This window comes from Struthio camelus, chromosome 16 (genome assembly GCF_040807025.1).
Source record: "Struthio camelus isolate bStrCam1 chromosome 16, bStrCam1.hap1, whole genome shotgun sequence".
Lineage (NCBI taxonomy): Eukaryota > Metazoa > Chordata > Aves > Struthioniformes > Struthionidae > Struthio > Struthio camelus.
The window spans coordinates 14,027,964-14,043,157 of NC_090957.1; the positions used below are offsets into that span (position 1 = coordinate 14,027,964).

The 15,194-nt window shown below is 45.3% G+C and overlaps 1 protein-coding gene across 12 annotated transcripts in view; it reads left to right on the plus strand.

Annotated features, from left to right (window-relative positions):
* Positions 1-4,697: 4,697 nt before the first annotated feature.
* CUX1 (cut like homeobox 1) overlaps positions 4,698-15,194 on the plus strand; it is a 247,482-nt gene continuing 236,985 nt past the window's right edge. For 10 of the 12 annotated variants that reach the window (XM_068909277.1, XM_068909279.1, XM_068909283.1 and 7 more), the window contains exon 1: positions 4,698-4,835. In XM_068909277.1, the coding sequence (XP_068765378.1) occupies positions 4,773-4,835 (63 nt within the window). In that variant the 5' untranslated portion in view covers positions 4,698-4,772. Of the gene's footprint in view, positions 4,836-5,700; positions 5,909-13,276; positions 13,452-15,194 lie in introns of those variants that run through there. The other 2 variants (XM_068909282.1, XM_068909284.1) reach the window with 2 other exon arrangements.

Consider the following 15,194-nt stretch of genomic DNA (forward strand, 5'->3'; position numbering starts at 1 on the left):
CAGAATATTGCGAACATATTCAATCCGAAAGACTGACTCAATTCATTAGGCACATTGGTATAGTCTTTCTGCTGGGGTCTTCAGCAGCTCCTACTGTGCGTGGCAGAGAATACCACTACAATGTCGTCACACGTTTTTGTTGGTATGGTTTAATCCACAAATCCTCAAAGAAGATCTGTTGTGGGTTACGCAGGATACTTATGACTGTCTTCAGAGTTAAAGAGCAAGGAACCACACAGCCCAAATTTGCTTTGCTTTTAATTGTGGCTATTTTCCTTGCCCTCTATGAGAACTGCTTTCTTCTTTTCCACTTTCCAGGGCGTATCTGTGACTACGTCGTAGTCGGGATTCCATGCTTAGGTCACGTATGACACTTTCTACATGATTTGTGCTAAAACCTCTGCAAATTACCTAAGAACATGGGAATCGCCGTGCTGATTAGGAGCAAGGATCCACTCAGCTCTGCTGCTGCCAGAGACCACGAGTGGACACGCTGGGACGAGCGGGCAGGCACAGGCGATACTCCTCCCCCAGGACTCTCCCTGGGGGGAGATTCCCTGAGCCTGTACACGTCACGGTGTCCACATCACTGGCTAAATCCCCCAGCAATTTATACTCTGCAAAACCTCTGGCTATCACAACATATATAAATCAATGCTGAATTAGAGTCACTGGCAATAATTGGAAAAAAAAATCTATGATTTGAAAGACGAATATGGGTTTTGATCCTAATTTGGGCTAAATCTCTCAGCAATATAAGATATCTGTCTATCGCTATGCTCTGCCATCCCTATGGCGTCTCACTCTGCAACAGGCACAGTGGAACACGGATGGAGGAAAGCTCTCGAATCCTGCTCAAGGGTGAACAAAATGGCACTTGCACAACGGAGAGAGATGAGATTTTGGGATAAGGCATTCCTTTTCACTGGGCACAGACTTTCGGAGCTGGACAGCCAGGGACAAGAAGCTGTTGAAGAAAATGCAGAATGAGAACCATGAAAGCAAGGCAGGAAGGGGCTGGACAAGGAGCAGCCAAGACACGGGGAAGGTGTTAAAGGACTTCTGTTACAGGAACTGTGATAGAAATTTGGGAGTCGGTTTAAGTGAAAATTGGGAGAAATACACAGGAAGTTCCATCTAAACCTGAGAAAAAACTTCTTCACTGTGAGGGTGACAGAGCATTGGAACAGGTTGCCCAGAGAGGTGGTGGAGTCTCCTTCCCTGGAGATATTCAAAACCCGTCTGGATGCGATCCTGGGAAACATGCTCTAGAGGACCCTGCCTGAGCAGGGGGGTTGGACTAGATGATCTCCAGAGGCCCCTTCCAACCTCAACCAGTCTGGGATTCTGTGCGATTCTGTGAAAACAATAGAATCAATGGAGAAGAGCCTCAAAGTCACAGTCTTCCTGGGAGAAGCAGCACCTCAGTTTACTGTGTCCTGGCCAAGGAAATAAGCCAGATTTGCAAAGGCAAACGGAAACCTAAGTCCAGTGATTTAAATTGGACTCATGGTCCAAATTATCTTAATGAATCCAGACTGCTGCCCAGAGGAGCAGTTTTGACAATGAATCTTTACTGACAAGTTCTGGGCACTTGGAATAAAGGTCCATTTTCCATAATATTCTGGACCATCACATATGAAGCATATTAACACCAATTGTCGTTGATGGCCCCGTGCAAGTGATAGAGCAAATGTGTTAGTTAAATATCTGTATTAGCGATATTTTATGACATGGTGACATTAATAGGGAACAAATTTTAGTTAGATATTTTTCTAATTCCTAAAACTGTGCCTGTACGACTATACCTGGAAGAAAATGAAAAATAAATCTGAATAACAAATTTTAAAATATTTTGGATGTAGTAAGCATTATTTAAGTACTATTAGTTATTGTCATCATTTTAGATATAAACTTCACATATACTGTACTTACTTTTCCAGTACGGTACTAGCACATGTTGAAAGAAGTTAGCATTTACACAGATCAAACCTAACCTTAAGAAAATACTTCAGGTTCTCTCAGACAAACACAGGAGACGGATTTCTCAAAACATGTTAATCCAAGGAGACTTTACTCTAACCGCCTTCTTGCCAGGGTGCACCCAATTTCCAAGGATCCTTCTTCCATCTCACACGGGTACGTTTCAGCAGAAACATAAAGCACGTTACCATTTGCCCCAGGAGCTCTGTACCCTGCAGGATCTTTGCAGAATCCAGCCCCAAGAAATACAGCACTTTGAGAGAACGGAGCTGTCGAGCGAGATTTCCTTGGGCTTGCTGCCACACAAAATGGCAAATAAGGGACCTGATCCTGCACCAGAGACAATAGGGGCTCCGTATTTGTCTTCCGGCAGAGTTAAGGTTTCTTGGTAGTTCCTAAAATCAGCTGTACTGTGTATTCTTATTCAAAATGATATAGCTAAAAGCTTTGGTATCTAGCCACAGAGCTTTTATTTCAAATTGTTAATAATGTGACAAGATGTAACTCCTGCAAAAAGATTACAATAATGTTAAAAATATCATAAAATATTATTTATATCAGGATTCATTTGTTATCCCATATGACAATCATTCATATTTCTTGACAGATATAAACCTCTGCTTAACACATTAGTATCATAAATATTACCAGATATAACACTGTAACATAATACCTACCAAATGTATTTTAAAATATTACTCAGTTTAAAACTTTGGATTTTAACCAGATGTGTTTCCAGAAAATGATTCAGGTCAGATGCTTTTTTCTTTGCCTTTTTTTGTGCGTGTGTGTTCAAAGCGGAGCATTGCTATGTGATTTATTGTACTGTGACTGTATGCCCCGAACCTAAAACAGCACCGTGATACTTCATCCTTGAGGCTTACACACCTGCAGTCCAAACTAACAAGAGAAACATCTACATGGCACGGCAGGAGTCTTTGAAATGTCTCTTTGCAGTTGCCTGGACACAGAACAGACTGGTAGAGCAGGGAGACGGCGGAGCGAGGGCGAAGGCAGGAACTCCAGCCTCTTTCATCTAGAAAGGGGGGACCGTGGAGAGATTAGAGCAAAGGATTTTGATTAGATCACTGGAATGTGAAATGATGCTTCCCAGGATTAAAACCCTATTTTAGAGCTCCCAAACCGGTTACGTCGTTAGTCACAATTCGGAGGCTCGAGCAGCTCCGTCCCCGCTCGGCAGCAGCCCGGCAGCCTCTGGGGGGGCCGGCGCGGGCCCAGAGCCGCGGCCCCCGGGGAGGGAGAGGGGCTCCGGCCCCACGCAGCCCGGCGCGGGGGGGATTTCACCTAGAGGAGCCACCAACGTAGTTCATCAGGTGGAGGCCTGGCACTTTCATACCCAAACGCCATTAGTTTTATTCCCAGCGCAGTCAACTAACAATCTGAAGGGCTACAGTTGTCGGGCTGATCGTTACGTGGAACCCATTAACATAAAAACTGCCATCGCAATTAGTATCTTTGTGAGCAGCAGCCTCAGCAAAAAACGGAGATGGAGGCTGAAATAATGGTGCTTCTCCAAAAGAGAACTGCAGCATATTGGGAAATAATCTGTAGCGATTGCTCTGCTGCTGCCTCTGCCATAAGTTTGCAAAGACAGACAGAGACATTTTCAAGTAGTGAACCCACTGGCTTGAGCGAGCACTAGATTCACTTGATGATCAAACACAATTTGAGGGAAAATCTACAATCGCTTACTTACCCAGAGGAAGACGTATTTTCCTTTTATAGATGAAGTGCAAAACAGTGAAAGTAGCAGTATTTGGAAAAATACAGTGCAGCCTATTGATTTCAGTGGGAACAGGTACAGACTGTATTTTGCCGATTTCCCAGCAAGGAAATCAGGAATGTTTTTACTGTTTTTTTGGATAATGTATTTACAGACTGTTTGTGTACACTATTAGCTTGGAAAACTGGGGAAGCGTTCTGCGCTTTTCAGGAGGGGAACGAGGGAAACGCTTGCATTTCTAGAAACATTATTGTTCAGAAGCAACTAAGTTATTTCGTCCTTTTAACCTCTGTCTGGACGGCTACGCTGCACCACGCAGCCCCCTTCAAGGCAGCGGTCAGCGGCACTAACCCTATGAGTAAGTGCCTGTCTCCATTTAAATAAATCCCTTTTAAAGACATATTCGTACCGCCCCGGACACAGTGAATCAGGCTGGCCTGAATGTACTTTTTCATTGTTGTTTCCCCTAAACTCTCTCCACTTATCTAATTTTAGACTCGGGCTCCCCGAGAGGGTTACTAACAACCTTCCTTTCATGTTTGGGAACCATTTGCCGCGCGCGATGCTCTGCCATTAACCCGCCCGCACGGAACCGCCGGCTTTTTACCAATAACGCTGCCTTTTGGGGCGGGGGGCGACACCGGCCCCGCTGCGGCTCCGGCCGCGGCCGCGCTACGGGGGCTGCGCGCTGCCTCCCCGCTCGGCGCCCCCCGCCGCGGCTCCGCGCCCCCCCCCCCCAGAGCCGGCGCTCCCAGCGCCCCCCCCCCCGCGCGCCGCCGCCGCCGCCGTGGGAGCGCGCGGGCGCGCCGCCCCCCTCCACCCCCCCCCCGCCAGCGCACGGGCTGAGTCCGTGTTCCGGGCCGGGCGCGGGCTCCAGGCCGGGATTTGGGCGCTCCCTGCCCGCCTCCCTCCCCCTTGCCCCCCCCGCCCCTCCTCCCCCCTCCCGCCCGGCTCCCTCCCTCCCTCCCTCCCCCTCCCTCCCGGCTCCTGAACTCCAGCCCCTCTCTCTCTATCAGCCGCTCACTCTGTCTCAATATGTCTCAAGATGGCGGCCAATGTGGGATCGATGTTTCAATATTGGAAGCGCTTTGATTTACAGCAGCTGCAGGTCAGGCTCCCCCGCTCGCCGCACCGGCCGGGCCGCGCCGCCGGACCCCCCCCCTCCTTCCCTTCTCCGCCTTCCCTCGGGCCCGGCCTCCCCCTCCTCCTCCCGCTGCCGGCCCGCGCCGCCTAAAGGGAACCCCCCGCTCCGCCCGGCCGCGGCGCTCCGCTCCCTCCGCCCCCCCCCCCCCGCCATTGATCACTGGCCCCATCGGAAATTGATCCTCTTTGTTCAATTCATCGATCAGCCCAAGATGGCGCCGGAGCCGGCGCTGCCGGGGCCGCCGCCGCTTCGCCCGCTCCGTCCCGGGCTGCTCTCTCGCGCTTCCCCTTCCCCCGCGGCGGCGCGGGCCGTGCGGGGCAGCCGGTGCGGCGGGGCGGGCGGGCGGGGGGGGGAGGCGCGGCGGCGGCGGCGCGGGGGGGGGGTGCCGGCGGCCGGTCCTTGCCTTGGCCGCCTTGGCCGCCGCACCGCGGCTGCCCGCCGCCGTTGGTGCCCGGCAGGCAGCCGGGGAAAGTTTACCGAGTGCTGGGACTTTGTGTGGGGGCGCAGGGAGCCGGCCGGGCTCGGCGTGCAGGCGCGGAGCGGCGGGGGCTGGGGGCGCTGTGGTGCCGGCGAGGCGGGCGCTTCCCCCGCCGCTGCCCCGGCCGCCGCCGCGGGCTCCGGCCCCCCCGCGCCTGCCGCCACCGCCGCCGCCGCCGGGCAGGGGGCCCCGCCGCGCCGCCGCTGTGCCCCGGCGGCGTTTGTTTACCTCAGGGCGGCGGGGGGGCAGCGGCGCGGCAGGGAGCCGCGGCCGGTCCCGCGACGCGGGGGGGGGGGGGGGGCGGAGGTGGCGGCGGCGGGAGCCGGGCCGGGGCGTCCCGCGGGGGCTCCCGCCTGTGGCGGCGGCGGCGGGGCGCGCTGACATCACTGCCGGCTCCGCGGCCTCGCCGCGCTCCGGGGGCCGCTGCTTCAGTGCGTTTGCTCGTAAAAACGCGGGCAGCCCCGGCTGCCCGCGGGAGAAAGTCCCGGCGGAGCCCTTCCCCCGTGGGTGCGCGCCCTGAGGAAACTGCACGTCCACCGCTTAACATAGAATTGCTGGGGTACAGATAAACGGCTTGTGGCGGGGGAGGGGGGGGAACGGGAGTTGTCAAACGCTTGGCGGGTGCTGCGGCGGCCGGCAGCGCGCCGCTCCGCGGTGAGTGGCGCCGGGCCGCGTCTCGGATCGACGGGCCCGCGGCCCCCCGCGCCGCCGCCGCCGCCGGCAGCGCGGTGCCCGCTGCGCCCGGCCGGGCGGAGCCGCCGCGCTGCCCCCGCGCGGGACCTGCCCGGGCCCTCCTGGCCTTCAGGTGCATTAGCCGGTGCGGGGTAAAGTAGCGTTTTTGGCGTAGGCTTTTTAATTTCTCCCCCCCCTCCCCTCCTTTTTTCTTGCGTGTTTTATTGTTTCTTTTAAAGGTTTTGGATTAAGGTAGACTTGGCTGAACTTTCCTAACTTGAAAGGATTCTTAATAGTGACCCGGAATACCGACAGGAATACAGGAAAATGAGATCCAGATGTAGAATTGTATAAAATAAAATGGATTAAATTAAGATGTATTTAAACAAGGTCTGACATCTCTAATTGTGAGTTTTTTTGCTCTTGCCTCTGTGTATATGTGCTTGTGCTTGCTTAGCGTAGGAAAATAAACACTCCGAACGTCACTTCCACGGTGTTGCATTTAACATTGAGAAAGTCTAAATGTTTCCTATAAAAATAAAGCCTTCAGAAATGCTTATTGATTAAAACATACTACACTAAAGTATCTATCTTGTAAATTAAATTCTAAAATGTAATGAACGCAGCCAAATGGCATTTTGATAGATTGTTCTGTTCTGTTTTTAGTAAAAAAATAGCTCACTTTTATCATAATTTAATTCCTGTGCATACTGTAAAACCTGTTGTGGAGTATTGCTGTACAAATCTTCATCTCATTTTTGCAGACTAAATGTGACAGCCTGACTTCAACAGCTTGTAGGTTTTCCTTTGAAGCGTTCTGGTATTGCTAGCTTCGAGTTGTTTGAACAATACTCATTACCTGGGTTTGAGGACTTCTGATTATTTATACGTCTTGTGGAGTGTGGCTGGTTCACCTTTAGGCAGATGCACTAGGCAATCTGTGCACAGGCAACTTTGTGCGCCGTCTGTCTTTGGAGGTTCTGGAGTGACCAGAGAGGTAGAGAGCGCCTTTCATTTCTATGCAGAATAGTTAATTTGTTTCAAACTAGCTTTTTATTTATTTTTTTAATCCACCCATCTGCACGAAGAGGTAGTGTAATATTTACTCCCACTTGCAGATGAAGCAATATGCTATACAAACTGTCATTACTGAGTATGAAGTTCAGTCTTACAGAATTGTCCATGGTACCCCCTCCTCCCATCTTCATTTGTATTAATGCATTTAGAGTATGTAATTGCACAAAAAAAAATCCCTTTTGCTTTTCTCTACACTTCTGTTACCATATTCAAGGCGAGAAGCTAAAGGATTTATGTTTAACATAGTTCCACCTGTGCTCTGTCAAGCAGAACTCCTGTAACTCTGCATCTAGCTGGTTTCAAAGCTGTTGTTTTTATGCTTAAAGTTGTAAGGAGCTGAGGATGAGACTGTTTAGTCCCATATTTCTGGCAGCAGAATGACATGCATGCTGTCTGCTTCTAACTTCCTCTTCTACGGTCTGTTAGAAGAAGACTTTTAACTGTTGATGAGCTTCGACCTGCCTTTTAATGTTAAGCAGGAGGTTTCTCAAGATTATATCAATATTAACTAAAAACAGAGCCAAGAACACTTTAGGGTCCGAGTCTTTTAATTATTTATTTCCTTTCACTAAATAACTTCTTGTTTATAGGAAGAAGGATTTCAAGAGTTGGGGGCAGGACTAAATAACTCAAAAGTTGGATTGAAGAACAAAAAGGTCTGCTCACAAATGGAATATGAGATGCAAAAATGGCAGTTTCCTACAGGTATCAAACATGGCTCTTCACTTGAGACTGCACCTAAAATGCATGCAGCTGAATATTTAACCCATTTTTCTCGTCCTAGTTATTTTTCTTACAGTTATATTTCCTAAAAAAAAAAAAAAAAAAAAAAAGATGTAAATAGCATGACATCATTTCTGCATCAGTTTGCCACATGGTTGAAGGAGGATCCATGTTTGATAACTGCTGGCAAATGAGTCATAGCCTGTAGACAAAACAGATCCTTGGAAACACTGGCTATCGTGACAATACATGTAACTGAAATCGGAGAAGTGCTATTGCCCTAAAGAGTTATAACTGCATCTCTTGTTTGGAGGCAGTTGTGTGATCTGACTCGGCTTGACATAATGTGGGATGAAGGTTACCTGGCATTGTGTGGTCCTGTTTCAAGGCTGTAGTTTTTGGTGTTGCTCGTTCACCATCACCTTCTCCGTAAAAACAGCTCTCTGCAGGTGAACAGGGAAAAAAAAATGTTCCCATAGGTACAGCATACAGCCCTGTTCAAGATGCTGGTTGATATTTATGAATATACGTATTACAGAGGTCACAGTTGGTCCTACTGTATCTTTATGACCAATGATGTTGTATGCATTGGTCTAGCTTGATTCTCAGCTCTCAGTCGAATCTGCAGGATGAATGGAAGAAGTTAATGCTCTCTGAAAACTAAATGAACTATGTGTTTAAACATTTTGACAATAAATGTGAATCTCAAAATGTCATCATAGCTTTTTAAGACAGGCACACGTACTAGTAAACAAATGCTGTTACTTATTGCTTTTGAACAGAGCTGTGTAACTTGTTACTATCAAACTAGAGAGTTAAAATCTAAAGCTAAATCTTGCTCGTGCCTTTTTCTTTCTTTCTTTCTTTTTTTTTTTTTAAAGTCTCATCCCAGTATTGCATCATGCATGATTAAAGTAAGGATGAAGTATTAGTTCTTTGTATGCTGCAACTGTTTAAGGTAAACCACTGATCTTATTATAAAAATTGTAACAAAGTCTGGAAAAACTAAGCAGTAATGAGTAGCATTTAAATACTGAAGCTATCCTATTATTTAATTAGAAACAGGTGGAATTCTTGGCATCCTTTTAGCTGGATCTGACTGTACCAGAACACAAGCTAATTTCCTTTTAGTGAAGGAGTTAACCTGCTTCATCAAAAAGGGAATTAAGAGATCACATCTTGGTGTTACTTTTGTTTATCCATACAAGTCACTGTAGGACTTGTAGCATTGTGTACTTCTAGGACAGGAACTCTGTTATTTATAATGGTAGTCAAATGTACATCAAGAAAAGAGTCTTTAGCTACTGCAAATATATTTCTGCTCCCCTCGATCAGATCAGAGATGCAAAGTAAAAGTAGCACAGTAGTTCTGTGAGAAGATGCAATATAGAGAACTTCAAGGGGTGTAAATACTTGAAAGACAGGGTGCCGCTGCCAGTCTGCTCTGATAGCCATCATCGTATCTCTGAAACTGGAAGGCTTTGGCGTTTTGTAGGGGTCAGAATGGTGTCCCTGGGCATCCAGAGTACATGACGTGCTGGAAGAATGGCCTTTGTAGGATTCCTTGAATCCTGTTCCATGGAAAAGAATTTGTAGAAACCTTTCTCTTCTCCTCTTTGTTTCTCAAATGAAATACTGTCTATCTGAAACATGGCAGAATTGCTATATGTTTCAATTAGTCTGCTCTTACGCCAAGTTTGTGGTTAATTGGATAATCTATTGAAAAATGCAGAAATGAGAATGCAGAATATGGTAACAGTTGGGATTTTTCTGAGCAAAGATTGTGCTACTTGGCTGTATATAACAATACCAAATAAGTAATGGATGAAACATTTGTTATAGAAACAAATTATATGCAGTCTAAAATTCCAATGAACAATTATTCTTTATTTGCTAGCTGATTTGTAATGCAAAAAGTGGATGTAGAAAAATGCTTAATCCCAAGTTTCAGTTTGTTCACACTAAATCTGAAAATAAAGGCAGTTTACTTCCAGGATAAAGACCAGACACGTATATGCATATTTAGTATATTTTTTAAGACGCTAAAGTGACAGTGCTCATTGACTTGGGATTCTTTTTATGTAAGCAAGGTAGGATGTTCCCATCTTGTGTATTTACGTTTCTCTTGCATGTGTTCTTTACATCTTACTGTTTACTTATCTTAGTGCTGGGCTGTTTCCCACGTACTTCATGGGCAAGGTATTGAAAATACGACGCTTTGTGGGTTCCGAGTATAGTGGCAGCATTCCTACGTCGCACATGCGAAGGAGCAGAGAAGAAGACCTGAAGCCGAGTGGGAGAAAGCTGAAAGGGAATAGTTTGCAGAAGACAAGAAGTCTAGGGCAGAAGAGATTTGTACAAGAGTGCTCATGCGTAGGTCTTTAGGTGTGGCGTTGGACTTACTAGGAAAGATGAGAGAAAATTAGACCTCACTAATTGCAGTATATTGCAATGTTTGGGTTGCAAAGAACATAGAAATTCAAGCAAATAACTGAATGTTAGCAGAGTTAAGTTTTTATAGAAGACTAAACACAAAGTGTATGACTATTGGGGGAGCTTGTTGGATGTAACTGTGATCTTCCCTGTTGTCAGATAACGCTTGCGTTGCTTAGAAAGTAGTAGGCAGTAAAGAATTTGTACTGAATCCGCAACTGTTCCCTGAGTCATGTTTTGACTGTAGCAAGATACAGCAGTTCATACTATGCTATTGCTTGGTCAGTTTTGTGACTTACTGCCATATTTCAGTACAAATAAATGTATTTCTTGGGAGGGAGGTGTTAAAGCAGGGAGAGAACCTGATGGTTCTGTGCTGATATGTTAAAGCAGATGTAGTTTTGAAGTTTGAGTCTTTCAGACTAATGTCTTCTAATAGCTATTTGCCTTCCTGGCAATTTACTTGCTTCCTTCCCTTGGAATAATTCAGTCTACATATGGGGTAATAAGGAAGTTTCTTGCAAGAGCTGAGTTACACTTTCATTTTGAGAGGTGGAGGGAGGAGAGTTGGCTTGGTACTTGTCTGCTTCCTGATCAGGTTTATGGATCCAGAGTGATCTGTGCTGGAAAAACAGAGATAAGGATTACCCGTACTTCAGAAAGCTCAGAAGCAAATTCACAAAGATATTTAAGCTCCTTTATTTAGATGCTTTAAATTCCCACATATCTTTGTGGATCTGGCTCTGAGCTTTGTAAGGCGTGTAATGATGTAGGCCATAGCTGTCTGGAGGCTTTTTCAGAAGAGTTTGTACACCAGTGCAGAGCAGAGCCTGTTGCTTGTATCTTAACTTTGTGAAAACATACCTGAATGAGTAAAGCAAGCCTGGACTTAATAGTGTCTGGAAGTGCCAGTATAAGGTTTCTGCATGTGAATGCTATGCAAATTTAGGCCAAAGCACTGGTAAATGGCTGGGCTAATTTTGCAGTGGAGATTTGCCCTTCATTTGATTGAATCCAGCGATCCTGCATTCGGTTAACGATCAGGTGTGCCCTGACGTGGATTGCACAGGTATGCAGGTGCAGCCAAATTGCATTTTAATTCCTGCTGAAATTTTAAAGTGTCACTTGAGCGGTGGAGGTAGGATGGTGCTTTCACATCCCTGTGGGATTTTGGGGGGGGGGGTGGGGGGGTGGAGAACCTGAATCAATTCTGATGCTTATGTTACAGAGCTCTTTCCTTGCTGAGAAATGTCAGCTTCAGTCTGTGGCTCATCTGTGACAAACTGAGGACCATAATGTTGCAGGGAAGCAAAAATGAAAACAAACAAAAAAAAGGAGTGGAGGAGGGAATGACGCTGTCTAAGAACTAGATGGGTTAGAGGGAAGTGGTGAAGAAAGGAAGGAGTTAAGGAGTGAGCATAAGCCTTAGACTTGGAAATGAAACTTCTTTCTTACAGTGCAGTTGGGAGAAGAGGAGAGCTTATTTTAGACCATATATAAATATTCGGCAGCGCAGCTGGGGAGCATGGAGGGTCTCCCAACAAATATCTGGTCGTAGTGTTGCAATCAAATCCAGCTCACCTGCGCTCACGGATATTATAAAAGGATAGCCTGGGGTTTACCACCGAGCTGTTCTTGTGGGAACATCCTGGGAAGATTCCTACATCAGATACCAGGAGGATGCTATGGCTTCAGAGCACGCTGACGGATCGTTAGTGTTGTCCTGGGACAAGTAGGTTTTATGTTTGTGTTAAATAATTTTTTAATCACTGGATTGTCTTTTCAGGTATTGTGTGTAGTAGAAATATTCTTATTGCTCTTACTTAGAAAGAAATTGGTAAGTGATTTAATAGCTTTTGACTTTTTTTTTTAAATGGAGATTCATACTAGCTGCATCTTAGGTGCAGAAAGGCCTTTTCTTTTGCGTGAAAATGTCCTGGCTTATTTTTATGGAAACTAAACTGCCAAGCTAAAACATAGTGCTGCAGATAGTGAAAAGCAATAGAACTTTGATGGGTTAAGTCTGATTCCTTCTGCCCTCTTTGGTACCTCCGTTAGGTAGTTGAGGTTGCATGGTGTTGCGATGTGTTATTTTAAGGAAAACGATAGATCTGTCTTACCAAAGTGCGCTTAAACTGATATGCATCAGTTCCTCAAAAATCTATACGCTTACTTTGGGAATAATGCTTGAGGGGACTGATACTAACATACAAAGCCTTTAATTGGTTCAGGTTCAGTGTGATTGATAGTTACTAGGTAATAGTGACTTTGAAATAAGTTGGGAGTTTCACTCTTGTTAGCTGTTGATGCATGTCTGTCCTCAGCTCTGCTTTTTGGGCCTCTGAGCATGTCACTCAGCCTCTGCTAATTTATTTCTCCATCTGGAAAATATGATAATGCTTCTGACCCTTCTTTGTAAAGCGCTTTGAGATATAAGATTAGGACTTACTATTCTTTATTGCTACTACTTAATTCTGTGTTGTGGATAAAAAAAAGAATTAGTTGTTATTAGGTGTTTCTGCACTTTTTGTTAGTTTTCTTTTTCAGAAGAGAAGACAGAGGATAGACTACTGCTAATCTGTAGATATTTTTCAGGCTTGTTGTTGGAAGTAGAAATGAATGCGGGGAAAAAACCTGAGCAGCTGTGGGTGTCCTGAGAGCATTGTTAATGATTGATACCAAATCACTGGGAGAAAATGTTTCCCAAAAACAGTTACAAAGATATAAACCAGAGTCATATGTTCTTATTTTTAAACATCCCTGCATGCTTTTTGGAATAGTGTTTGAAGGGAAGAGATGCAATTTATCACGTTTCCCTTCAGATTTCTCTATACGTTAAAGGCTGTTTAAATTTTACGTTATAATTGTCCAGTGATAGAAATGTTGAATTTTATGTTCAGCAGTTTGTGGTTGCATCATTTGAAACTGCAGTCGTTGGCTAACTGCAGCCGTGAGTTTGAAACAGTTCCCTGTTTCAGAACTACAGACAGGCCTCTACCAGTTTCCTTAAACGAGAACCGTCAGTAGTTCGGAGGGCTTTTATCCAGACCACTCTCTGGTGGTTGTGATGACTATAAATTGCAACACGCAAGCCCCCGGAACGGCAAGAGAGAGGCATACAGTGAGTGGTTTTATAAAAGGTGTTAGATTCATATCTGGAGACTGAAATTCTTTTTTCACTGAACACACATGATGTGGTAGGTTGAACCTTTTTTCTTCCAGCACCTCTTATTTCTTTATCCAAATTGTGCAGTTTTTGTAGCCTTGAGTATTGATACCTTTCGGCTAGGACAGTCAGCAGGGAAAGAGGTTATGATTTAGATGTCTACTCGTGCCATCAGAAACATTGATCGTTTCACATGTGTTCGCTTCCTGACCCAGCTATTAGCCGGGGAAGGTGCTGTGCTGGGAGCGTGTGAACACCACCGCTTCCAGCGGGGTTCCGTCACCGTGCCCAAGGCCAAGGAGCTTTGTCCCTGGTCAGGGCAACGCAGAGGCCCTGACCCAGGAAGCGTTAGCGCAGGTGCTTAATTTCTAATACGTGCGTAGTCTTAGTCCTCTAACTGATGGGCAGGAGTTGCCTTTTCTAACGTGGATCAATGGTGAAGTTGGGAATCGAGACAAATTTCTGGACCCTCTCCCCACTGATGCTCTACCATGTCCAGCAGCTGCTTGTTCTTTTCCTTTATCTCATGTTTCCAATCAACTATCTCTTGTTGTTTCATTGATGTGAAATATAAATGTCATCGGAGTAGCTCAATAAAATTTGAACTTGTAATGTGTTTTGTCTGTAATTATTTTTCACTTTATTTTTATTGGGTATTTACACATCTTATTACATATGCACGGCAAAGTAAATTTGATACCATATTATGAGAGATGTTTGTTTCATTCTCAGATATAAATAAAATGTACCCTTTTGTCTATGATCTGAAATATGATAATGTTAATTTTGTCAGCAAACTGCACATCTATTTTTATGCTGCAACTTTTGTATGTGTTAACGTTGATAGCACTCACATAACTTTGGTTTGGTATGTCTGGTATGAGCATAGTTACTTTTCTAATATTAATTGTGGAGATGGGATAATATTAAACATTTAAAAACAAGGAGCCAGTAGTCTTGCAATTGATTTTCTGTGGGGAGACCTCTGTACAGAGTTGCTTACACAATTGTAACCTTAATTTCTTTTATGTGAGCACCAGAAGTGTTTGATGTATTTAAAAAAAAAAAAAAAGAAGAAAAAAGGAAAAAAATGTTTAGGTACACTGATTTCTCCTCTCTTCCCTTCTTCCCAGCTCTGTCCTGTCTCATTCAGGAGCTCTGGTTTTCTTTTGCTTATAGGTTTCTGCACGTTTTCTTTGGCATGGAATCGTGCTATCAGAATTCTTAGGATGCTGGAAAAGGGCAGCTTGCTAATATTGTGTCTTCAGCTCATCTATCCGTTGCTGTTCACAACACCCTGCTCATTTTCTCAAGCAAACATACTTTATACTCCAAATTAACACTCTTAAACTCAGAAAGTTCTTTTTTTCCCCTCTCCAGAAGTCCAAAAATGAGTCAGTACTTGCTGCTTTGTGGGGGTTAACCCATGAAGCTGGTGTTCTCTTGCTTCCCCTCAGCGCAAGAAGCGTTAGATATTGCGTATCCGGCTGGTAAGGAAGAAAGTAAGGAGAGAAAATCTGTCTGTGGGAAATTACCTTGTCTGTTCGTGTAAGGAAGCTAAACTTTTCTAGCCCAAGTCTTGATCCTCTGAGCTACGGGTGCTGTGTGTGTGAGGCAGTCCTCAGCCCCTGCAGGACTGCGGATTATTTCCCTGACTACTTGAAAATCAGGATGTGAATCAAATGAAATGGTCTCACAAAGCCACGTTCTTGATTCTTTGTATAAAATACTGTTCACTATTTTTCATGCTCACTAAGAGGAACTGGTTTCAGTT